A 26426-nucleotide genomic window follows, 5' to 3' on the forward strand; every position below is an offset into this window, starting at 1 on the left:
TTGCCCATCTTCTATTTCATTGATTTCTGTTTCTATTTTTTTCTTCTGTTTTGTTTTGTTTTTGTTTTTTTTGGTTTAATTTGCACGTTTTTCTAGATTCTTTAAGTAGAAGCTTAAATGATTGATTTTAGACTTTCCTTTTTTTATATTGTAAATGTTTAAAACTATATTTTCAAGTCCTGCTTTAAGTGGCTCCCACACATTTTGATATGTTGTATTTTAATTAGCACTTATCTTGAAATACCTTCTAATTTCCCTGGCAATTTTTTTTTGACCAGTGAATTGTTAGAAGTATGTTATTTGATTTCCAAATACGTGGCAATTTTCCAGATCTTTGTGTTACTGATTTCTAATTTAATTCCATTATGATCAGAGAGCATACTTTATATGATTTCTGTCTTGGTAAATGTTTTGTGTCCACCTGAAAGGAATTTGTGTTCTACTCTTTAGTGTTCTATAAATGTCAATTAAGTGAAGTTGGTTAGTGTTATTCGAGTCTTCCCTAGTCTTTTCTTTTCAACTTGTCCAATTGTTTTGTCAACTATTAAGAAAGAAGTATTGAAATCTCCAAGTGTAATTATGGATTTGTCTGTTTCTCCTTTCATTTCTGTCAGGTTTTACCTCAAATGTAGGAGTCAAGTGCAGGCCACCCTAAAATGTACCACTTTGGCATATTATTATTATTTTTTTTTTTCAACGTTTATTTATTTTTGGGACAGAGAGAGACAGAGCATGAACGGGGGAGGGGCAGAGAGAGAGGGAGACACAGAATCGGAAACAGGCTCCAGGCTCTGAGCCATCAGCCCAGAGCCCGACGCGGGGCTCGAACTCACGGACCGCGAGATCGTGACCTGGCTGAAGTCGGACGCTTAACCGACTGCGCCACCCAGGCGCCCCTGGCATATTATTTTAAATAAAAGTTACTTATGAGACACTTGTGCAAGAAGGATATTCAGACCCTCCTTTCTCCCCCTAAAAGCAGGAAATAAATCTCTCACTTGAAAGGTACCTTTCCTGTACCAGGAAATAAAGAGGTATCACCAGAGATGGGAAATGTAGAGCCAAGAAGGGTGTATAAACAGCCCTTATTATTTTTGTTTTTACTAGTTTACTCTCAGGGGGCTCCTGGGTGGCTCAGTCAGTTGAACATCTGACTTCAGCTCAGGTCATGATCTTACGGTTCATGAGTTCAAGCCCCACATTGGGATGTCAGCGCAGGGCCTGCTTTGGATCTCCTGTCCCCCTGTCTCTCTGCCCCTCCCTGACTTGGTCTCTCCCTCTGCCTCTGTCTCTCTCTCTCTCAAAGTTAAATAAACATTAAAAAAAAAAAACCTAATTTACTGTCAGAACCCAAATTCTTTTTACAATTCCTTACTAATTGAAGCTCCAAAAGTTAATTTTACTTTGTCCTGTCAATCCCCCACAGATTTATTCTCTCTTTGTTTAAAACGTATAAAAACCACCTGCCTTTGTCACTTTTTTAGGTCTCAATTACATTATTGGGCCTTTGTGCGCAAGTAATAAAACTTTTTTTCTCTTGTTAATCTGTCTCATGTAAATTTAATTCTTAGTCCAGCTGGAAGACCTTAAGGGTAAAGGAAGTATTTTCCCTTCCCTGCACATATTTTGAATCTCTGTTATTGTGTACAGGTTGGGATTATTATGTCTTCTTGATGAAATTGATCCTTTCATAGTCATGAAATATTTGTTTTTATCTTTGGTATTATGTTTTGTTCTGAAGTCTACTTTGTCTGATATTAATATAATCATTGATGTGGCCAAGCTATCTTTTGACTATTATTTGCATGGTACATCTTTTTCTTTCCTTCTACTTTAAATCTATCTATATCTTTACAAGTTGCATCTCTTGTAAGGTAACATACAGTTGTAGTCTCTTTTTTTATTTATTTTTTAAGTTTATTTACTTAGAGAGCAAGCAGGGGAGGGGCAGAGAGAGAAGGAGAGAGAGAATCCCAAGCAGGTTCCTTACAGTTAGCACAGAGCCCAGTGCGGGGCTCAAACTCCCAAACTGTGAGATCTATGACCTGAGCCAAAACCAAGAGTCAGATGCTTAACCAACTAAGTCACCCAGGTGACCCAGTTGTAGTCTCTTTTTAATCCAGTTTGACAGTTTCTTGCCTTTCAAATGGAGTCTTTAGAGTTTTTACTATTTATATGTAATGTAATTACAAATATGATTGGTTTCTAGACTCCTGTTTTGCTGTTTTTCTATTTCTACAATTCTTTCTTTCATTTTTCCCCCCTCTTTTCTGTCTTTATGTCATTTGTTTTAGTATTCTATTTGATCTCTTTTGTCCAATTAACTATAACTCTTCACCTTTTTCTTAGTGGTTATTGTAGGGTTTATATTATGTATTATACATATTTATACTATATATATATATATATATATATGTATGATCAAGGCTACCTTTGCATTATATCATACCACTTTCTTTTTTTTTTTATTTAAACCACTTTTTTGTTTTAACTTTTTTTTTAAATGTTTATTGATCTTTGAGAGAGACAGAGTGTGAGCTGGGGAGGGACAGAGAGAGAGGGGAGACACAGAATCTGAAGCAGGCTCTAGGCTCTGAGCTGTCAGCACAGAGACTGACATGAGTTTGGAACTCATGAACCATGAGATCATGACCTGAGCTGAAGTTGGATGCTAAACAAACTGAGCCACCCAGGCACCCCTAAAAGTTTTTTTTAATTCTAGTATAGTTGACACCCCAAACCACTTCACTTTGAATGTCAGAAACTTACAAAAATATACTTTCATTTTCCCATTTTCCATTCTTTGTGCTTTTGTTATACATTTTACTTCTACATATGTTGTAAACCCCATAATACCTTTTGTTATATTTGCTTTAAAAAGTTATATTTAACATAAAATTTTAATGTGAAAGTCTTTTATAATTATGTATATATTTATCATTCCTAGTTTTATTCTTTTCTATAGAACTAAGTTTTCATCTCATAACATTTTGTGTTAGCATGAAGAACTAACTTCTCTTTAATATTTCTTTTAGTGTTGGTCTGCTGGCGTTGATTCACTCTCTGTTCATTTTCTGAACGGTTTTCTTTGCCTTCATTTTTTGAAAGACATATATTTTTTTCTTTTTTTAATGTTTATTTTTGAGAAAGAGGGAGACAGAGCACGAGCAGCAGAGGGACAGAGAAAGAGGGAGACACAGAATCTGAAGCAGGCTCCAGGCTCTGAGCTGTCAGCACAGACCCCGATGTGGGGCTGGAACTCACAAGCCATGAGATCATGACCTGAGTCAGACGCTTAACTGACTGAGCCACCCAGGTGCCCCAAAAGATATTTTACTGAGCACAGAATTTTATGGTTTTTTTTTTTCCCCCGTTGCTTAAAAGGCGTTATCTTCTTGCACTGTTTCTGATGGGAAGTCAATAGTCATTCTTATCCTTGTTCCCTTATACGTGTCTTTTTTTTCTTTGGAGGCTTTTACAATTTTCTCTTTATCATAGGTTTCCAATATTTGATTATGGTGTGTCCTGTTGGAGTTTTGTGTTTAATCTGCTTGGAATTCACTGAACTCCTTGAATTTGTAGGATTATAGCTTTCATCAAATTAAATGTTTTCAGCCATATTTCCTTAGATTTTCTTGGATTTTCTGAGACTCCAATAACATGCCCAGGTCCTACAGGTTACTGAGATTCTGTTAATTTTTCCGCATCTTTTCTCTCTCTGTGCTTCAGTTTTGTTTTCTGTTTTTTGTTTTTTTTTTTTTTGCTATACAGCTTCACTGAGGCATACTTGATAAAAATTGTATAGATTTAGGGTGTATAATTGATGTTTTGGTATACATTATGAAATGATTACCAAATCAAACTGATTAGCATATTCATCACATCACAGTTTCCTTTTCTTTTTTTTCCATTTTACTAAAGTCTGTATTAGTCATTCTAATTTTTATTTAATTTTTTTTTAATGTTTATTTATTTTTGAGAGAGAGAGGGAGACCCAGACTATGAAGCAGGCTCCAGGCTCTGAGCTGTCAGCACAGAGCCTGATGTGGGCTCGAACTCACAAACCGTGAGATCATGACCTGAGCCAAAGTTGGATGCTCAATCCACTGAGCCACCCAGGCACCCCTCTAATTTTTTTTTAATCCCAGTATTGTTAACATACAGTGTTATATTAGTTTCAGGTTCTCTTTTCCTTTTTTTGTGTGTGGTGAGAGTACTTAAGATCTGCTTTCTTACCAAATTTCAAGTATACAGTATAGTATTATTAACTATAGTCACCATGCTATATGTTAGATCTTTAGAACTTACTCATCCTGCATAAGTGAAACTTTGTGCTTCAGTTTGGATAGTTACTCTTGCTGTGTTTTCAAGTTTATTAATCTATATTGACTTCTAATATGCAGTGTCTAATTCCATTTAAGGAATTTTTCACTTCAAATATATTTTTAGCTCTAAAAGATATTTTTGGGTTTTTTTTTTATGTCTTCCATTTCTCTCATCGTGTCCATGTTTTCCTTTAGATCCTTGAACATATTTATAACATCTGTTTTGAAGTCCTTGTCTGCTGATTCCATTATTATCATCACTTTTGGACCTGTGTCTGTTGAATTTTTTTCTTTCTGGTTTGAGTCACATTCTTCCTGCTTTTCCACATTTTTAGTAACTGTCGTTTGGATGGTGGACACTGTGAATGTTATATTGCTCAGTGTTTGGATTTTATTTTCTTCTTTTAACTGTTGATAAACAGTTACATCATTTGCAAATCAGATTGATTCTTTTGAAAAATGTTCTTAAGCTTTGTAGGGAAGGTCTAGAGTAGTCTTTCTTGTAGGTCTCCTTCTAAAGAATGACCCTTCTGAGTCTCTGCTAATGTCCTAGGTATTCAGCAAGGTTTCTTTATTTTGGCTACTCAAAACTAGAATGTCCTCTAGCCTTGTGTGAGCTCTGGGAATTGTTCAGCTTACACCTCCTATCAAGGAAAACAGTATTTGTTGTCACAATATTTTTGACACCAAATGTGTAGGTATTCCATACCAAACTGTTCTCTAGTTCTTGATAGACAGCAACTGGGTACCCTCAAGTCAATTCATTTCTGACCCTAACAACCCCACAGATTAAGGGCTCAGTTTTACAAGACTGCCCCTCACTTTACACACCAATTTCAAGCAGTGGGACTTCAGGTTAACCACTGACTTCTTTACATTACATTTGTTTGATTTGGATACAAATCAGGGGTTCCCAAAATCCTTTCCTCAGGTTCAATAATTTGCTCTAATGGCTTACAGAACTCAGGGAAACACTTTATGTACTATTACTGGTTTATTATAAAGGATATAAATGAATAGTCAGATAAAGAGGTATATACGGCAAGGTCCAGAAGGGTCTTGGGTGTAGGAGTCTGTAGAATTTGGGGTATGACACCCTTGTGATACATGGATGTCTTTACCAACCTGAAAGCTCTCCGAAAACCATAGTATGGGGATTTTTATGGAGGCTTCATCATGTAGGCATAATTGATTACTAATTCAACCTCCAGCCCCTCTCCCCTACCCAGATGATAGGGGGTGGGGCTAAAAGTTCCGAGGTTCTAATTCTGGCTTGGTCTTTCTGATAACCAGCTCTCATTCTGAAGCTATTAAGAGCGCCTCATTAGAACAAAAGACACTTCTATCACCCAGGAAATTCCAAAGGATTTAGGAGTTCTGTGTCAGGAACTGGGGCCAGAGACCAAATACATATTTCTTGTTACGTCACATCCTCCTATTAGTTCTTTACCTGTTCTAATAGAGTCTCACTTTATGCATTGAACAGATTAGTAGTACTCAAGACACAAGGGGACCTCTGGCAGTCTTGCTTGCAAATCTTAGCTGCTTCAACCTCTCTAAACTATGATCTCTGTCTCCTAAATCAGATTACTGTCATGCTGTGCTTGGGAATCTCCTTCCCTGTACTACTGTTTAGAAAGCCCCATCAGACAGAAAGCTTGGACACCTTGTTTGTTTCTTTTTCTAAGGGATCACAATTATTCATTGTGTGTTGTCTGAGAACTTTTGTTTCATAGGTTTTGTCCAGTTTTCTAGGTTTTTATGGCAGGAGGACAGCTTTGGTAACAATTAGTCTACCATGGCTGTAAGTGGAAATCCTTCCTGTGTCCTTTTGACATGTTCCATCATTCATTGAGCATTACTTTATAGATAATAAAATATTTCAAGCTTATTTTGTACTTTCTCTGCTCTAGCCCTGGAATCAGCCATTTCTCTAAGAAGCTCCAGTTCGTCTTAGGGAAGGATAGTATTTAGAAACCAAGGTCTAGGCACTTGGACTGCTCATTACTACTGGGGTATTGCTGCTTCTAGGCACTCTCAGTAAACAGAGCTAGGAAATATATATATTTATATACATATATTCACGCACATTAATTTGTAAATATTTCTGTAACATGTAAGTATTATACATTATAAAACCATGAGTTCATAATGATAACTCCAAATTCCAGTACAATATCTCAGATTCTTTCAGGCCTTACCCATTTCCATTTTTGTAAATACCTTCTCTGTTAGTTAAAAACTTGGGTCCTATTATTCTCCCTATAGCTGACCCTTGAACACAACATGGTTTTGAACTGTGTGGGTCCACTTATACATGGAATTTTTCAATACATACAATACGGTACTGTAAATGTATCTTCTCTTCCTTATGATTTTTTTAATAACATTTACTAATAGTAAGTTATTAGTAATTAAGTTTGTGGGGAGTCAAAAGTTACACATGGATTTTCAACCGCATGGGGGTAGGTGCCCCAACCCCCTTGCTGTTAATGGGTCAACTGTATATTTACTTATTTGTTAATTCAATGTACTTATTAAATGAAACAAATCTCCCTACTATGTCCAACTCTCTTCTCTAACTGCCACTTCTGTACATAACCCTTCTTTTTTTTTTTTAAATGTTTATTTATTTTTGAGAGACAGAGACAGCATGAGCGGAAGAGGGGAGAGAGAGAGAGAGAGGGAGACCCAGAATATGAAGCAGGTTCCAGGCTCTGCGCTGTCAGCACAGAGCCCAATGTGGGGCTCGAACTCATGAGCCATGAGATCATGACCTGAGCCAAAGTCGGATGCTCAACCGACTGAGCTACCCAGGCGCCCCTGTACATAGCCCTTCTTGTCACTGCGTATATGAGCTCACCAATGTTCTTTCTTCCTCTCACATACTGGGTTGACTCAATTATGCTAGGAAGGGGAGATTAGAGGAAAATAGGGAAAGGTTGTGTCTTCATTGAATCACCATTCTATCGTGCATTTGTTCATTAATCCATTTATTCATTCACTTGTACAGACTTCTTAGTATGTAAGTATCGATCAGATACTATGCATGGGGAAACAGGGCAAACTGAACATGCAAGGCCCCAGTTTTTAAGGAGCCTAAATTCTAGTGGGGAATATAGAGACGTAAATAGACAATTACATCACAGTTTGTTAGGTGCTGGGATATGCAGTAATAAGGTGTGTTATGCTGTAGGCTTATAGGTTAGAGCAATTTTTTCCAAATTAGTTTCTATGGAGTACTATATTTATCTGGAGAGAGAGAGAGAGAGAGAGCATGAGTGGGGGAAGGGTAGAGAGAGGGAGGGAGGGAGAGAATCCCAAGCAGGCTCTGCACTATCAGTGGAGAGCCTGACACAGGCTTGATCTCACAAATGGTGAGATCATGACCTGAGCCAGAATCAAGAATCAAACACGCAACTGACTGAGCCACCCAGGTGTCCCTAGTTTTTTGCACTGTTAAGAGGAATTAGGTAACGTGTTCCCCTAATCAACTATATGTAGGGAAAGTCAGGTTAAACAAAGTTAAATAAGTTTCTTTACACAATTTAGTACAATAATCTGCTTTATGCATCTTTATGCTAAATCTCTCAAATTTTATGGTGCACACAAACCCTTTTGTTTGTGGATGTTTGTGGAGCATTTCTGGAATAAAGTGTTTCAGGGAACATATTTTGGGAAATGTGGATTAATGTTACTTGAATTTTATGGTTCTTAAACCACTTATGGTTATTAAAACCTTTAAAGCCTAAAGATTTAAATTTTCTTTCTTTTCTCTCAAGTAAAAAGAATTTTGTTAACAGCTTTATTGAGATATTATTCACACACCAAACATTTGAATTGTTTAAACTTTTGGCTATTATAAACAATGCTGCTGTGAACATTTGTGTACACATTTTTGTGTGGACATGTGTTTTCATTTTTCTTGGGTATATACATACCTAGGAGTGAAATTGCTGGATGATACAGTAATTCCAACTTCGGCTCAGGTCATGATCTCACAGTTTGTGGGTTTGAACCCAGCTGTCTGTGCTGACAGCTCAGAGCCTGGAGCCTGCTTCGGATTCTGTTTGTCTCTCTCTCTGCCCCTACCCCGCTCATGCTCTGTCTGTCTGTCTGTCTGTCTGTCTCTCTCTCAAATAACAAACATTAGAAATTTTTTGAAAAATGGATTGTCTTTTTATTATTGAGTTGTAAGAGTTCTTTATATATAGTCCTTTATCAGATGTATCATTTGCAAAAATTTCCCCCCATTCCAAGAAGTGATTTTCTTCACTTTATGGTATAGTTAGAAGCACAAACATTTTTGGGGCACCTGGATGGCTCAGTTGGTTAAGCGTCTGACTCTTGATCTCAGCTCAGGTCTTGATCTCAGGGTTGTGAGTTTAAGCTCCACATTGGGCTCTATGCTGGGTGTGAGGCCCACTTAAAAAAAAAAAAAAATCAGCATTTTTAATTTTGATGTTTTTTTCTTTTGTCATTTATGCTTTTGGTGTCATAACTAAGAAACCATTGCCTAATTCAGTGTTATGAAGATATTTTTCTAAGAGTTTTATAGTTTTAGCTCTTATATTTAAGTCTTTGATTCATTTTAAGTTAATTTTTGTATATGGGAAGAAGTAGGGGTCTACCTTCAGTCTTTTGTATGTGGCTAACCCATCATCCCAGCACTATTTGTTGAAAAGACTATTCTTTCCCATTGGATTGTCTTGGCACCTCTGTTGAAAATCAGTTGACCATGAAAGTGAGGGTTTATTTCTGGACTCTCAGTTTTATTCACTTATCTATCTATATGCCTATTCTAATGCCACTACCACAGTGTCTTCATTACTGTAGCTTTGTAGCAAGTTTTGAAATTGGACAGTGTGAGTCCTTCAACTTTGTACTTCTTTTAAAGAGGGGGTTTAGGGGTACCTGGGTGGCTCAGGTATCAAAGCATCCAGCTTTAGCTCAAGTCATGATCTCACAGTTTGTGGGTTCGAGCCCCACATTGGGCTCCACGCTGACAGTGCAGAGCCTACTTGGGATTCTTTGGGATTCTCTCTCTCTCTGTGTCCCTCCCCTACCCATGCGCATGCTCTGTCTCAAAATAAATAAATAAATAAACTTAATAAATAAATAGAATAAAAAATTAAAAAATGGGTTTAGCTATTTTGGGTCCTTTCCATGTGAATTTTAGAATCAGCTTGTCAGGTTTTGTTTTTCTTGTTTTAAGATTTTATTTAAAAAAAATTTTTTTTTTATGTTTATTTATCTTTCAGACAGAGAGAGACAGAGCATGAACAGGGGAGGGGCAGAGGGAGAGGGAGACACAGAATCCGAAACAGGCTCCAGGCTCTGAGCTGTCAGCCCAGAGCCCGACGCGGGGCTCGAACTCACGGACCGTGAGATCATGACCTGAGCTGAAGTCGGCCGCCCAACCGACCAAGCCACCCAGGCGCCCCAAGATTTTATTTTTAAATAATCTGTATACCCAGTGTGGGGCTCAAACTCACAAACCCAAGATCAAGAGTCGCATGTTCTTCCAGCTGAGCCAACCAGGTGCCCCATCAGCTTGTCGATTTTTACCAAGAAGCTAGCTGGATTTTGATAGGGATTACATTGAATTAGAGATCAATATGGGGAGTGTTGCTATCTTAACAATATTAGGACCTTTTTAAAAAATGTTTTTAATGTTTATTTATTTTTGAGAGAGAGAGAGAGAGAGAGAGAGAGAGAGAGCGAGTGGAGGAGGGGCAGAGAGAGAGGGAGACACAGAATTCAAAGCAGGCTCCGGGCTCCGAGCTGTCAGCACAGAGCCCAAAGCAGGGCTTGAACTCATGAACTGCGAGACCATGACCTGAGCCAAAGTCGGACACTCAACCTACTGAGCCACCCAGGTGCCCCAACAATATTAGGACTTTTCATCTTCAACATGGAATGTTTTTCTGTTTGTTTAGTCGTCTTCAGTTTCTTTAAACAATGTTTTATAATTTTCAGTTCCTTGAACTCTGTTTTTAAAATTTATTCCTAAGTATTTTATTCCTTTAATGTTTTCTTAATTTCACGTTCAGATTTTTCCTTGCTAGTGTATAGAAATTCAATTGATTTTTGTCTGTTGATCTTATATCCTGAAACCTTGTAGCACTTGTACTCTGATAGTTTTTTTGTGGATTTTTTTTTATTAAAAAAATTTTTTTAATGTCATTTATTTTTGAGAGAGAGAGAGAGAGACAGAGTGTGAGTGGTGGAGGAGCAGAGAGAGAGGAAGACACAAAATCCAAAGCAGGCTCCAGGCTCTGAGCTGTCAGCACAGAGCCTGATGTGGGGCTCAAACTCACAAGCTGTGAGATCATGACCTGAGCTGAAGTCGGACGCTTAACTGACTGAGCCACCCAGGCTCCCCTTTTTTATGGATTTCTTAAGATTTTCCAAATACAAGATTGTGTCTTCTATAAATAGAGATCACTTTACTTTTTCCTTTCCACTCTCAATGCCTTTTATTTCATTTTCCTTCCTAATTGCCTTGGTTAAAACCTCTAGTACAATGTTGAATAGAAGTGGCAAGAATAGAATTGTCTTATTGTAAAGCATGATTTTGATTCTTATTTCTAATAAATTTCAGACTTTGGTGATAGTTCAAATTCCTTTGACCTTCTGTGTGATCTTATTTGGGAATCTAGAAAATGAACTTTCTGAGGGCACTTTCTGTTGCTATTTTTTTCTATATGGCTGGAAATGAATAGATTTTTGTTCCAAAATAAGCGTTTATCAGTAGTCAGTTACCTTGGTTTTTCGTGCATAAATCTAAAATGTTACTGTTATTTTCTGTCTACTAAAGACCTACATTATAGATCCAAATCTTAAAGATAATGTATAACATGTGTCTGGTCCTACAGAGTTTATTTTGAGGTTACTTAGGATAAAAAGCAAACTATAGTTCTAATACACTGATGAAAATGAAACATCGACATTGTGGGATGAGCCCCGTGGTTCCCTTATTCTTGTCAAGAGCCATTTTTGTAGGGGAGATTTCATTCTTTTTTATGGGTGAATAATATTCCACTGTATTCATATACTATTCTTTATCCATTCCTCTACTGATGAACACTGAGGCTGCTTCTGTAATTTGGCTATGTAAATAATGCTGCAATAAACATAGGGGTGCATGTGTCCCTTTGAATTAGTGTTTTTGTACTTTTTAGGTAAATACCCAGTAGTGCCATTACTGGATTGTAGGCAGTAGTTTTTAACTTTTTGAGGAACCTCTATACTGTTTTCTCCAGTGGCTGTACCAGTTTGTACATATATATATTTGTACCATTTGTACCATTCCCACCAGCAGTGCACGAGGGTTCCTTTTTTTCCACATCCTTACTAACACTTTGTTTCCTGTGTTATATTTTTATTTCTATTTTTTTTTAAGTAATCTCTACGCCCAACATGGGGCTCAAAGTCATGACCCCAAGATCAAGAGTCACATGCCCAACCAACTGAACCAGTCAGGTGCCCCATCTTGTATTTTGATTTTAGCCATTCTGACAGGGGTGAGGTGGTATCTCATTGTAGTTTTGATTCGCATTTCCCTGATGATGAGTGATGTTGAGCATCTTCTCACATGTCTGTTGGCCATCTGGATGTCTTCTTTGGCGAAATGTCTGTTCATGTCTTTTGTCCATTTTTTAATTGGATGATGATGATTATTATTATAGTATTGAGTTGTAACAGCACTTTATATATTTTGGATATTAACCCTTTATCAGATATGTCATTTGCAAATATCTTCTCCCATTCAGTAGGTTGTTTTCTTGTTTTGTTGATTGTTTTCTTCACTGTGCAGAAAACAGCATTTTATTTTGATGTAGTCCCAGCAGTTTATATTTACTTTTATTTATTTTTGTCTTTCCTCAGGAGACCTAGCTAGAAAAGTGTTGCTACAGCTGATATCAGAGAAATTGCTGTGTGTGCTGTCTTGTAGGATTTTTATGGTTTCAGGTCTCACAGTTAGGTCCTTGATCCATTTTGAGCTTATTTTTGTGTATGGTGTCAGAAGGTGGTCCAGTTTTATTCTTTGGCATATAGTCCCGTTTTTCCCAACACCATTTGAAATATTCTTATATTTTAAAATAATCTTTTAATCTGGAAAAATCATTCTCACCAAAATAGGCTATAGTTTCTGACCCCCGATCTATACTTTTTCTGAAAATACATTTTGCAAATCATTAACTCCACTAGATGATCTTTGAAAAAAAGGATTCCGTGGTTAATAACTGGGCAAGTGTTGATAGCAATATCATTATCTTGGAGATTAATAAAGGTCATTAGCATATTAAAGTCCTTCTGTATAGAGAAGCTTTTTTTTTTTTTCAACTTTTTTTTTTTAATTTATTTTTGGGACAGAGAGAGACAGAGCACGAATGGGGGAGGGGCAGAGAGAGAGGGAGACACAGAACCGGAAACAGGCTCCAGGCTCTGAGCCATCAGCCCAGAGCCTGACGCGGGGCTCGAACTCACGGACCGCGAGATCGTGACCTGGCTGAAGTCGGACGCTTAACCGACTGCGCCACCCAGGCGCCCCGAGAAGATTTTTTCTTCTTGGAGCTTTGTGGGTTTGTGGTGTGTGTGTGTGTGTGTGTGTGTGTGTGTGTGTGTGTACGCATTACCTACTTATATTCAATAGAACTAGTTTTATAGAACGCATGCCTATAAGGGATTTCTAGATTGTCTCCTGATCATGATTTATAATTAATCAAACATGTTTTTCAGTTGTTTTCCTCTAAACTCGTTACTTTTGTCTATGCCTACTCAAAAGTTCATTTGAAAATGTTTATATGACTGGATTGTGAGTTTGAAATTTAAACATGTAAAAAGAACTAGAGTATGTGATTTCTCAACAGTTTTCTCTGTTACCATTTTATGATTTCTGCTCTTTTTTTATTTCCTCTTAACCAGGAAAAGTGGGTTGAAGTTGCTTCGATGAAAGTGCCTAGAGCAGGCATGTGTGTTGTGGCAGTTAATGGGCTTCTGTATGTTTCTGGAGGTCGATCTTCCAGCCACGATTTCTTGGCCCCAGGTACCTTGGACTCTGTTGAAGTTTATAACCCTCATTCAGATACATGGACAGAAATCGGTAACATGATCACCAGTCGTTGTGAAGGTGGTGTTGCTGTACTATGAAATATAAAGCATAAGGGAGCACAAGAAACATTTTGAAAATAAAATGTTTGCAAATCACATATGTATTTGGTGATAGGACCCTCTGATTCTGTTGAGTTTTCCATGTATTTGATAGGTTAGATGACTAAAGAATGATTTTTCTAAGAATTTGAGTGAGAGGAGATATGGAACATATCCTAAATTAATAAAGAACTCACACAAATTTGTTAAGCTTACCAATAGCAATGCTGTTTTTGCTCTAGAATTTTCCCCTAAGGGAAGAGTCCTAATTGTAAAAATGATTTGCTAGAAGCTTCTTGGCTAATAGCCCCTTTAGCTGTTTCTCCGGGGCAAACCAAGCTGTAACATGACCCTTATGTGATATAAGAATTTTAGTGAGACAGTTTAAAGATGTCTGTACATTCATGATTCAGTCTATAGCACAATTTTCCATGGCCATAGTTGAACCTACAGAGAAAAGCCAATGAAACAACTCCCTACTCTCATTTGATGCCAGGAGTTTTCAATAGCCCCAGACTTTATTAGCAGCAGATACACTGGGAGGGACATGTGGGAAATATCTAGCTATCTGTATAGATGTTTATATAGATTGATACATTTTTGCCTATTGTTCACAGGGTTAAAAAAGCTTTTGTTCACTTATATTTTTTGTCTTAATGCTGAAAATGCAAGTGAGGAATTACTAGGAGGTTCTTAGTGATAGTCCATTAGTGCTATTGGATAATATAATGGGTAACAGAGCCTAGTGGGAGGTTAACACCTATTTTCTAAATAGTTCTTAGTTTAGCTTTGGGAAGAGGGAATTTTATTACACCATCAACCTTGGTAAAGCTTACTTGTACTTGAGCAAGCCTAAGTATGAACTTAGTACAAAGCCTACTGCCTGGCTTGGAAAAAGTGGAATTGTAGGTACCTATGAAGCTTTTATAGACATTGTTAAGTTAAAGGACTCTGATCCAAAACTGCTTCTCAGAACTTTTCATTTTTCACCTGAGAAACATTCTAAAGAATGTTTTCTGTCCAGTTCTGAGGAACATTCTTTGTGTACATGATCATTATTTTATTTATTTCCACTAGTCGTTTGGAACCATACATACTAAAGGTCTTGCATACATTTACGTTTACCTAGTGATTCCAGGATTTGATTTGTATATCCCTGATTTCCCTTTTTCTTTACTAAAGTTCTTCAGGGTATTGTTAACAGGGATCAGCAGCTTATTTAGATACACAATCTTTGGTAAGCATTAAAGACTCAGCACTCATATCCAAAATATTTGGATTGGCCCACAAGGATACTTTCTTCCATAACTTAACCATATGCATGTATTAAGAAAAGCCCAAGTAGTGCTGACACAAAGCTCTGTGTCCCTTTCTTTGGGGTATCCTGAAAGTCTGAAGTGTCATAGATGCTTGGCTGAGATCTATAAAATGTCAAGGAATGAAGTATCAAGATCATTTGTAAATTATTGAAGCTCTAATTTATGTGCCTTTAATATTTCTAGTTATAGAAAATCTGCATTCTGGTTCAAAAGAGATTTAAAAAATACTACTGTAATTTAGTTCTCATTATTGCCTGGTGCCAAACTAAAATGGCACTGTGAGGGAGGCATTTTGTATTGTGGTGGCAGAAACCTGTCAAGACAATCCATGTTTGGGCTTAACAGGTCCAGACAATCTCTGTAAATAGCTAATTGTAAAAATGCTTATTATTTTTTGGGTAATGACACTGTTTTAAAAATAATGTACTAATAAAGTATGTTGATTTTTGCTTTCCTTGTATTACTTATAACTTAGTTTATTAGTGGTGTTCCTGGATCACCACCAAACTAATAGGATTGACCAAGTTTTTTAGTGTTTTGTTTTACCTTTAGGGACTTGCACATTTAGTTCTTACATTTAAATCTGTTTTCTGAGCAGCTGTTAATGTGATCTTCCTTCAAAATATTTGACAATCTTGGAGCACCTAGGTGGCTCAGTTGGTTGAGTGTCCGACTTCAACTCAGGTCATGATCTCATGGTTCATGAATTTAAGCCCTGCATCGGGCTCTGCTCTGACAGTGCAGAGCTTGCTTGGGATTCTTTCTCTCTATGCCCCTACCCTGCTTGCTCTCTCTCTCTGTCTCTCTCAAAATAAATAAACTTAAAAAAAATTTTTTTTAATATTTGACAATCTAATATACTTCAAGACGTCCTGTGCAATGTAAAGTTGGATGTACCTTAAAATCAGTTAAAAAAATTTTTTTTAATATTTAAGAGCGAGCGAGCTCAAGAGCACATGAGTGGGGGAGGGGCAGAGAGAGAGGGAGACACAGAATCCAAAGCAGGGCTCGAACTCATAAACTGTGCATCATTACCTGAGCTGAAGTCTGACACTTAACTGATGAGCCACCCAGGTGCCCCTAGAATCAGTTTTCTTAAAGAATCATACACTGTAATTCACTTGCAAAGTGCATTTGCCTGCCTCGTTTATTGAAATTGGGCAACTAGCTTAAGTGACTTGCCCCTATTCTGAAAGATGATGAATTTGAGATCAGAGAAGTTTTAATTTGTGCAGTCCTCATGTAATTTAGAAGCAGTTTCCTCACCAAAACACTGTGAGTAGAATCTGAGAAAGAGCTTCTAAAGTGTAAGGTTTCTTTTCTTCAGTGTCAGACTGTAGGTAACATATTCTCTGCATTAATAAAGAAGGATTGTGTGGTGGTTTTATTGGTAAGCTTCTCACTGATCAGAACAAGGTCTAGCTCTGTGGTATTATATTTGTTTGCTAGGGCTGGTGTAACAAAGTACCACAGAAGTTTAAACAATAAAATTTATTGTCTCATAGTTTTGGAAGCTGGAAGTCTAAAATCAACTTGTTGGTAGTTGGTTCCTTCTGAGGGCTGAAAGGAAGGCATGTATTCTAGGAATCCTTGGAATGTGGATGGCCACCTTCATGTATACATGGCAATTTTCCCTGTATGCATGTTTATCTCTAAGTTTTCCCTTGTTATTAGAATACTGGTAATAAAAAAAGAATGCTGGTAATATTACATTACAGCTTACTCGTATGCCCTCATTTTAGCCTTATTACCTCTGTAAAGACCCTGTCTCCAAATAAGGTCACATTCTGAGATATTGGGGCTAGGATTTCAACACACAATTTATGAAAATCAAGTTAACTAATATTTGAATACATTATCCAAAGATAACATATACCAGGTTTATATTCTTTAAGTTTATTGATTTATTTTGAGAGAGTGAGCAAGCAGGGGAGAGGCAGAGAAAGAGGGAGAATCACTTGCAGGCTCTGCACTGCCAGCAGAGCCTGATGTGGGGCTCAAACTCACAAACCATGAGATCATGACCTGAGCTGAGATTCAGTCAGACACCTAACCAATGGAGTCACCCATGTGCTCCTACTGATTTATAGTCTTCTGCCAATTAAATTGTTTTTCCTTTTTTTAGAAGACAATCTCAAGAGACTGTTTTCAAGTTAGAACCTAAGGTGTTGCTTCTGTTTTTAAAAAAGCTTCTGAGTTGTGTAAAACTAGATCACCCTGCTTGATAGAACATCAAGATGGCTCCCGCTTTACTTTTCCTAATTTATACATACTTGTGACTTTATTTAAAAAATTTTTTGACCAGCTGATGATATTTGAAGATGGGGTTGTGTCTATAAAAATTGGATACAAACTGGAAAATGTGTCCAGCTTTTCTTTGAATATGGCTTTCCCCTTATGATACTGCTCCCTACTGACTTTTAGAGCCACAGATCCTTTCAGCTCATATAACTAGATTATACCAGATAAAATGAGCTTGGAAATGCAATTCTCAGGGCCAATTGCAATGACAACCCCACAACGGAACCATTTGTTATTTTCAAACACTCATGGATACAGAGTTTTCCTCTTATGGGAGAATATGCGTGTCTTTTTTCAATGATCATAAGGCTCTAGCAAAAAGAATTTTCATTTTTATCATCTTATATATATATTTTTTCATTTTACGTTTTTCAAAACAAGTAAAACATTAAAATGTTATGTATAATTCATACACACTGAAAAATGTAACCTAAAGTGAAAATGACTTGTTAGGGATTTTCAAACTCTTATCAAGTAATTCCTAGGAAATAAAGATTTCTAGAAATGAAAAAAAAAAAAATCTGTGAATAAATAACCACTGATGGGGAACAAAAGCTAAACAGGAGAAGAAGAAAAAGGTGATGCCAAAACACAACTTTACGAGGCTTGTAGCCAACATGCTAACATTATCTACAAAGTAGTTTTTATATTTATTCTACTTGACCAGGCTTCTTGAGTCCTTTCTCTGGATAAATATCTTTAACTAGTAAAGTGATTACAAATGAAAGCAAAGCCACTAAAGTGACTACTATCTTAAGGACTTTGAACCAGTTGGGATAATGTGGCAAGAGAAAAAGTTCAATGTGTAATGCTATCCCCAAACCTATTATTACTGTGACTATAGCTTCACTGAGTCTTTCAGAAATAAGGAAGGCAAACCATGAAAACAGAAGAGGAGGCGTACTACTAGCCAAACTGAGGAAGTCTGGTTTGGCTGTATTATCTTCTGGCAGAGCAAAACCCCATTTGATCCCTCCCAAGAAAGATAGGAAACTGGCTCCATAAGCCATCTGAGTAAAAGCTAATAAGGGGATATAAGTCTTTGCCATCACCATGACCAGTGGTGGAGCAACAAAGGGGATTACTCCTGCCAGAATTATGTATAATAGTGGCTTTGGGCTTTCAAGCAGGAAAGTTATGGTGCCTGGTGGCTTGGTTGGAAGGACTTCTTGCTTCTGCTGCTTCTTAAAGCTGCATGGGGAAGTATGATAGTATTGTGTCTTGTTCATATACACTGGAAATGATGAGAAAAACCAAGGCCCTGGCAACAAAGGGGAAAAGTTTTGCTGGAGACATGTCTTGAGAGAAACTGTTTCTATCCTGCTGGCTCCTAGTCGGAATGTGAAAGGGTACTTCAGCATCTAAAGAGAAAACAGAACCAGTAGACAAAAACAAATTTTAAAATAATAGCAATTTCTTAGTTAATCCCAAACTGAAACAATATAAAAACAAACCATCTCCTTTCTATTAGTACATCAAACTTACAAAAAGATTGTACTATAGGGTGATGTTAATGCTAGCTAAGGCTAGCAAATAGTGATAAAACATGCAAAAGAAACTGAATAGAAACCTAGTGATGTATTTTTTCCTACCACTAACCTTATCCCATGAAAGGAGTATCTGAAAGAGAAACAGGTAAAGAGTACACCTTTAGGATCTGGCATTTTAAACTGCCTCTTCTATTTATAACTTGCAAAAGAAGCAGTGTTAATTACTGTGGGAATGCTATTTTATATTGATAAAGCAATCTACCTTCCAGTTTAGCTTTATAGAAACTATACTTTCCATAGCTCCATTCCTTCCTACACGTCTCTGCCTACTTTTCTCTGTAGGGAACCCATCTTTCAAAATTCAGCATGAAGCATTCCCCAGTCTGAATTAATGCTCCTATAACTATGTAAGTATCTTCTGCACACTCCCATCATAATTCTCACGGTGAATGTAAATTATGTGTTTGTCTCCATATACTTGAGAGTCAGAACCATATTTTTTCCTTTGTCTTCAAACAAACAAAAAAACTCCCCAGTGCCTTTCATGGTCACAGCCAAAATAAAAACCTTTCCTGCTGATTCTGTGCTTTAGTGAGCAGATTTCAGACTTCAACTAGCTAATAGATGAACAGTGACTCAAAAAGCATTGAATGAAAGAAAAAAAAGCTATTTAAGAATCTTGGTGACTCCTCAAAATGCTAGGAATGATTCCATCCTGGAGTTTTTTCTTCCTTTTGTTTGGAATGTTCTTCCCTGAGCTGCTTGCACAGCCTATTCCCTCTCTTCCAACCTATTTTTAAGTACAATCTTAAGTTTATTGTTGATACTCCCTATTCCCCTTCCCTGTTTTATATTTTTCCAGAGGACTTACCACTTGATATGTGAAATAATTTGTTTTACCCACCTTTTCCCGCATCACCTAAATATATAAGGATAAAGATTTTTGTCTTTTTTTTTTTTTTTCACTGCTATTGCCTCAGCGAAGCAGTGCCAACAAAATTTGCCGAATAAACCAACCTTTGAAGATGCCTGAGAAAACTTCTGGATGAAATGAAGCATGCTGGGTCCAATTGAAAGTCTTGCTCAGGAAGATGCCAGGCAGTTCTGATTAATTCATTTTTACAGCTAAGTGGAGGGGCTGAATCAGAAGTATGCTGCTGTGTACAAAACAAGATGTCACTTAATTGTCTTCATTTTATACATATCTTTTTATAAGTAGTAACTCAAGAATTTTACTTTGAAAACAATCATTAATGTCTTCAAAAAATCAGTAACACATTAAGTAGATAGATCCTTTTCATCTCTGAACCATTCTTTTATTTTTTATTTTTATTAATGTTTATTTCTTTTTGAAAGAGAGAGCACATGCAAGTGGGCAAGTGAGGTGGGGGCAGAGAGAGGGGGAGACAGAGAATCCAAAGCAGGCTCTACACTCTCAGCGGGGCTTGAACTAATGAACTGTGAGATCATGACCTGAGCTGAAGTCTGGATGCTTAACCAACTGAGCCATCTAGGCACCCCTGAACCATTCTTCTAGCTTTTGCTGTTTGGTGTAACTGAAAAAGTAATGTACAACGACAGAAGATTTGTATCTTACAAACACCTCTATAATTCCCCAGCTGTTGTGACCTTGCATAAATTGTTTCCTTGAAGTGCAGTTCTCTCATTAAAATGGAAAGTTATAGCTTCTCTGTTCTCTTTTTTCACCTTAGTTACCTATTTTGGGTAGGCATTTACAGTTCCAAATGATGGTAGCAATCAATACAATTTAGCTGTGAACCAAGCACCGTAACTATGTGTTTTATATGCATTAACTCATTTAATACAACAACGTTATCAACTTAGTGCTGAAAGAACACATATAGCCTGTTAAATTAGAGTGAAGATTTTGGAGTCAATTTGTGTTGGGATCATGGCTCCCCCACTTACCAAGTATGTGACTTTGAACAAGTTATTTAACCTTGTTATGTTGCAGTTCACTCACCTTTGAAATAATTACAAGAACTACATAGGGTCGTTTTGAAAGTTAAAAGAATTAATACATGTAAAGAACTGAGAACTGTCCCTAACATAAAGTAAGCACTCAAAAAGTATTAACTATATTCCCACCTTACACAAGGGGAAATGGTTACAAACCCTGTCTAATGTAAGCAGCCAGTAAGTGGTTGAGTGAGAAGATAAATCTAGATCTGTCTTACATGAGTTTCACTCTTAATCAGGAGAATGGGTGTCTAAAAGATCCAAAAACCACATGTGCTACCTAAGTAAACATTTTAATGAACTAATTTCTAGGTTACAGCTCTTAAGGCTGGGTAGAAAAATCCTGTATACATACTAGCCAATGTTTTCATTCTATAACATAAAGACGGAGGGAGGTAGGTTATCCCGGTCCTACGAATAGATCTTAGATGGCACTTACACCCACTCCTGACTTCAAACACATATATCTGCGGGGCCCACACTCACTGTTGCTCAAAATCACCTGCGTAAGAGCTTTCCGGACCACCCCCACTTAAATCTCAATGTTCTTTTCACTTTCGGGACTCCCTATGCACTATGACCATGTGATTTCCAACTCTTGGTTGTTAAAGGGAAAGAGTGATGGCCTAAACCCCGGGGACGGCAACTGGTGAGGAAATGAAGGGCAAAGAACCAAGGGTTAATCCGCTCAATTTAGGTGAAAACGGACGGTATTTCCACTGCCCCAGAGGGAAGACTTGCAGACTGCAAAGCCTCAGAGTGAACATTTGAGAGAAGTGTCTGGACGAAAGGATCCTCGGGAAACTGCCCCACAGTGCTCGCGGCTTTGATTTACTCTCAACCCTTGGTGACCCCATTCCCAATCTGCACCCTGTGGCAGCCGCCCTGCTACTTACTTGCCACCTTGGAATCAGGAGATGTAAATAAAGCTGAGCCGCCAGAATAGCCAGGTATTCAGGAAAAGGCAACTTCCGGCACGTGGGTGGTAACAGTCCCTCCCCACTTCCTGAGAAGGGGCGGGTTGGGGAACAGTCCGGGTGGGAACTTGACCAGCGCTGAACTGGTTCCCATGCCAGGCTTTCCATCTTGGGTTATTATTTTATAACGGTTTTTTTTTTTTTCCCATTTTATTTTTGGGACAGAGAGAGACAGAGCATGAACGGGGGAGGGGCAGAGAGAGAGGGAGACACAGCATCGGAAACAGGCTCCAGGCTCTGAGCAGTCAGCACAGAGCCCGACGCGGGGCTCGAACTCACGGACCGCGAGATCGTGACCTGGCTGAAGTCGGACGCTTAACCGACTGCGCCACCCAGGCGCCCCGGGTTATTATTTTAAATCTTAACTCTGGAAGCCGGCTTTTGAAGTCTGTAGGATGCCGGAATGGTCTTTCTTTTCGGTTTCCCAGCCAGCAGAATCTGCCCCTCCGAGTTCAGGAAGGTAGAGTGTAACTACTGAAACAATGACAAGTGATAGTGGTAGGAGAGATTTGGAGTCTAGGTCGTGTGACTTGGCCAAATTGTTTGCCATCTCTGGAACTCATAACAGGGTTTCTAGGATCGATGGGCCACATCTTACAATGTATTAGGGTCCTGAACTACTAAGAAAAACAAAACTGTTTTTACTTCCATTCTCGTTGCATGGACCTGGAAACGTATTAAGAAATAAAGAGTATGGGGGCGCCTGGGTGGCTCAGTTGGTTAAGTGTGGGATTTCGGCTCAGGTCACATCTCCCGGTTTGTGAGTTTGAGCCCCACGTCGGGCTCTGTGCTGACAGCTTGCTTGGAGCCTGGAACTTGCTTCGGATTCTGCCTCCCTTTCTCTCTGCCCCTCCCTTGCTCACACTCTGTGTGTCTCTCAATAATAATAAAGATTTTTAAAAATTATTTTAAAAAAGTACAAGGGGCAGGACTTTTGCTTCCATGAAAGGTATGGTGATAAGAGCATTGGTTTGGGTTGATCTGAAAAGTTAGATCATTCTTTGTCACCCTCTGTTTTAATTTTTATTTATCAGCTCTGTGACCTTGGACAGTCTCGTGTCTTCTCTGGGCCTCCATTTCAGTCATCAAAGGAGACAGCGCCGAACAATTTGAGCGTTCATCTGAAAACAATAGAGCTGAAAGGGCCCACGCTGGCCGCTTCCTCCAATGCCTCAAGACTCTAGGTAATCTAGCTTCCTGGCTGCTGGCCACCATATAGCTTAGCGTCCTGTGCAGGGTGGGCCCATTGCGAATTCTTCGTAATAATAACCGCTTCTAATCGCGATAGGCTTTCACTTTTATTTCCTTCTGTCATGGCAGCGCCGCCCCTTCCAGTAGTGCGATATCCAATGAGACTTTGGGTCGGAGAAACAACTTCTCCACCCAGGCATAGGAGCAGGCTCCGGACAGAAATACGCCCTGCGCTGGGCCAAGGCCGTGACGCCAGCCATCGGGCGGAACTACCACTCCCAGCGGGTATAGCGCGTCGGGACCAGCCGCGCAGGCCTCAAGAGCCGGGCGGTGTGGCCCGCTGGGGGCTGAAGTCTTAACGACGCGCGCACTGGAAAGAGTGGAAGGTGGGAAGGGTCGGAAAACACGGGATCCTATGAAGCCGGTTTGCTAGTACTTGTACGGGTAGTTTGGGGACGCGAGCATGCTCAGAAGTGGGGTACGGGAGGACGAAGGGGCGGGGAAAAACAGTACACACATACACACCCACCCACTCATTCACACGCATCCAGGCCCTGGTGTTGGGCCGGGGGATAAGAGGAGGGATACCAAACTCGGCTGGTCTCTCCCTCTCAAGCGGCGCGAGGAAGGGCAGAGAATTCAAGTCGGCAGACGGGTGGGGGCACTGTCTCCAGCGGCCGTAAGGGGGGGGGTTGGGGACCACGCACGGAATAACTGCCGTTCACGCGGCGGAACGTTGGCTGCGTGGGGCGCCGGCAGGGTCACCCGAACAGGGCTCCTGCGCTTGCGCTCCTGTGGGAGGTGCGAGCGGGTGGGCGTGTGCGAGGCGTGGTCGGAGGGGGGGAGGGCCCGGCTGGCCGTCGCTCCTCCCCCTCTTGCCCCTCCTGGGCCGTGTGGGCCGGGCAGCCATTTTGGGAAGAGCTTTGTTATGGTTGTGGGCTCTCCACCTTTGCGGGATCAGGAAGCTGGGGACGCGCCCTCAGACGCCGCGTATGCTCCCTATCTGTAGCCCCGCTACTGCCGGGTGAGTAGGGGTTCCGGGAAACGGGCGGTAGGGGATCTTGAGTCGTCCCGGCTCGGGGCTCCGCCCGGTGCCTGACCAACCGGCTGTTGAAACTAGTTGAAGGAGGCTCTCTCACAGGTGGTTGGTATAGGTCGGCCCCGGGAGGGGGAGAGGAGCCGAAGGGCCCGCGGTCCTGTGGTTCGGACGGGGCACTTCCCCCGCGCGAGGAGCTTTGCAGTCGAGTGTTGCAGCGGCTTTGCCCGAGCGCTTCTACTTCAACTTTGGTCTTCGGGTCGGAACGCTCACCTGCGGCTCTCTGGCTCCTCTCCAGGCGTTCCGGCTTGTTGGTGGTTGAGTTGCTTGGTTTACGGGTTTCTTTTTCTCCCCTTCTTAAATTAGAACCAGGGGCTTTTGTTTTCCAGTGAAGGAAAACCTAAGGAGGAAAAAATAGTGTAAGTCAAATGTGGGACCTCTGAGGGGAAAAGAAGAGCTTTAACCACCAGCGTTTCGGTTCTCCGTGGTAGCGAGGTATTTTCTTTGATTTAGATTTAAGTCGATATCCAACACCTACGGATCGCCTCCTCCTCCGAAAAAAAGCTGGTCGATGTTGAAGAGTTTTAACGAGGATTTTTTTTTACTGTTTTAAATCTACCTCTCTCCACCCCCATGCAATTCAAAAGAAAGGCTGAATCTAAAATGGCTGTAGCTTGGGAAGTGCCCTAAGCTTCAGTAACTTAAATACATTACCATGTCTTAATTTTTGGTTGTGTCTTCTACGAGGGCAGCAGCTGAATCTTTTGATATTTTGGTCTTCTTGCAATTGGTGTCTTGAAGAGTCCTTGCTAGGTGAAAAGAAAGGTGAGGCTAAAGAAGTTTGCTTACTCCAAAAGTTTATGTAAGAGTGGGTGCGGGTGTATGTGTGTGTGTGGTTGCTTATAGTTTTGAAATTGTGCTATGATGGTAATTTTATCAGCCAACTTTGTGCTCTGAGGTTGGTTTGTCATATTTGTTGAAATACTTATTCTTAACTTTGATATTTATTGCTTACCAGGAAAAAAAAACCAGCTAATGGTGTGGGTCATGTTTTAGTAACAGAACTCACACATTCCTGAGTAAATCCAGTCCAAAACTAAAGTGATTGGTAGTCTTCAGAAGACTCAGATTGGTAATTTGACGGACTTCTGAAGTTTTCCGGTCTTTTCTGTGTAATACTTGAAAGGAAATCAGAGTGCTCTTAAGTTTGGGACCTTGATTGCAACTCTGTGAGACAACCAGTGAAAACGAACTTTAGATGTGGAGTGGCTGATTGTTGTGCCCTTTCAAACAAAAGGCTGCCTTTTTGTTTGTCCCTCTCCCCCCCCTTTTTAAGCCATCAGATCCAGTTTAACTGAAAACAAAAAGGCATAGACTGGAAATCAAAAACAGATAACTTCAGTGTTTGGGAAGGTGCTTGAGTTTCAGGTTGCAATTTGCTTAAAAGATAAAATAATAAAAATGCTAATCGTGAATGAGAACTTGGGAATTAACAATAAAATAAGCTGTCATCTTCCTTAAGGAGTCAGTTTCAATTTAACATACTGCATTCTTTTAACACAAAAGTTTAGTTTTGTCAGTGCTCCTAGGATCTTTTTTTGTTTTTAAATTATTTTGATGATTTTACAAGAAAAACATTTGCAGTGCTCTATAGAAATTACAAGTCAACTGCTTTGTGTTTGGCCATTTGCCTACTGAACCCATAAACTTAGATGCTCAAAATGGTTTGTACATGTTGATATAAATATTCTTTCAATTGATTCTGTATATAGTATCTTATCAGAGATCTTGAAATAAGGGGGGATGTTAGGAAGCCTTTTTATTTTTTAATATTTATATATTTTTGAGAGACCGAGACAGCACGAGTGGGGAAGGAGCAGAGAGAGGGAGACATGGAATCCGAAGCAGGCTCCAGGCTCTGAGCTGTCAGCACAGAGCCCAACGTGGGGCTTGAACTCACGGAACTGTGAGATCATGACCTGAGCTGAAGTCAGCGTTTGACCGACGGAGGCACCCAGGTGCCCCTAAGCCTTTTTATTTTTAATAAATGGAATCCACAGGTTTTCTCATCCGTGGCTGTTTAAAAGCTTGGCTGAGGGGGGCACATGCAACCATTTTAATAAGTTTGGAGTGATAAGAAATCTGGGACACATTTCTGCTTATAATTCCTATCTACTTATTTTTAAAATGTTTAATTAATTTTTTTTTTTTTTTTTTTTTTTTTTTTGAGAAAGAGAGCATGCACTTGCTGGAGGAGGGGCAGAAAGAGAGGAGAGAGAGAATCCCAACCAGGCTCCCAGGTGCCATTGCAGAGCCAGACTCTGCTGATCCCACTAGCTGGGAGATCATAATCTGAGGTGAAATCAAGAGTCGGACCTTCAACCGACTGAGCCACCCAGGCGCCCCCTGCTTATAATTCATTTTTAAATTCTGTTATAGATACAGTACACAATTCTGAATCATACTTTAGCAGATTGCATATCTTTGTTTTATGGTTAAATTGTATGTACTTAGTAACAGTGATAACTAGGCAATCTGTTTCTAAGTCATTGTGCTTCACCATTATGAATGCTGTCTTTACTGGTGAAAATGAGACTATTAGAAAGTTGACAGGCACAAAAATTTTAAAGGATCTCAACTAAAAAAAAACT

At 39.3% G+C, this 26426-nt stretch overlaps 3 protein-coding genes across 6 annotated transcripts in view; 2 read left to right on the top strand and 1 right to left on the bottom strand.

The window, feature by feature from the left end:
* IPP (intracisternal A particle-promoted polypeptide) overlaps positions 1–15248 on the top strand; it is a 39121-nt gene extending 23873 nt beyond the window's left edge. For all 3 annotated transcript variants that reach the window (XM_047084854.1, XM_047084857.1, XM_047084858.1), the window contains one exon: positions 13257–15248. In XM_047084854.1, the coding sequence (XP_046940810.1) occupies positions 13257–13481 (225 nt within the window). In that variant the 3' untranslated portion in view covers positions 13482–15248. The remainder of the gene's footprint in view (positions 1–13256) is intronic.
* Positions 15249–16787: 1539 nt separating this feature from the next.
* TMEM69 (transmembrane protein 69) lies at positions 16788–21539 on the bottom strand. Its single transcript, XM_047084859.1, has 3 exons — positions 21468–21539; positions 19609–19748; positions 16788–18462 (listed from the first exon to the last, which is right to left on the bottom strand). Exons 2-3 carry the CDS (start codon positions 19648–19650, stop codon positions 17752–17754), a joined length of 753 nt encoding a protein of 250 aa, XP_046940815.1. The 5' UTR covers positions 19651–19748; positions 21468–21539; the 3' UTR covers positions 16788–17751.
* A 2103-nt stretch (positions 21540–23642) lies between these two features.
* GPBP1L1 (GC-rich promoter binding protein 1 like 1) overlaps positions 23643–26426 on the top strand; it is a 65708-nt gene continuing 62924 nt past the window's right edge. Inside the window, exon 1 of one of the 2 annotated variants that reach the window (XM_047085867.1) lies at positions 23643–23763. The gene's annotated coding sequence lies outside the window, so the exon portion shown is untranslated. Of the gene's footprint in view, positions 23764–24578; positions 24601–26426 lie in introns of those variants that run through there. The other variant, XM_047085868.1, reaches the window with a different exon arrangement.

This window comes from Lynx rufus, unplaced genomic scaffold (genome assembly GCF_022079265.1).
Source record: "Lynx rufus isolate CCGP_SWC_20201006 ecotype Redwood Valley unplaced genomic scaffold, mLynRuf1.p SCAF_2, whole genome shotgun sequence".
Lineage (NCBI taxonomy): Eukaryota > Metazoa > Chordata > Mammalia > Carnivora > Felidae > Lynx > Lynx rufus.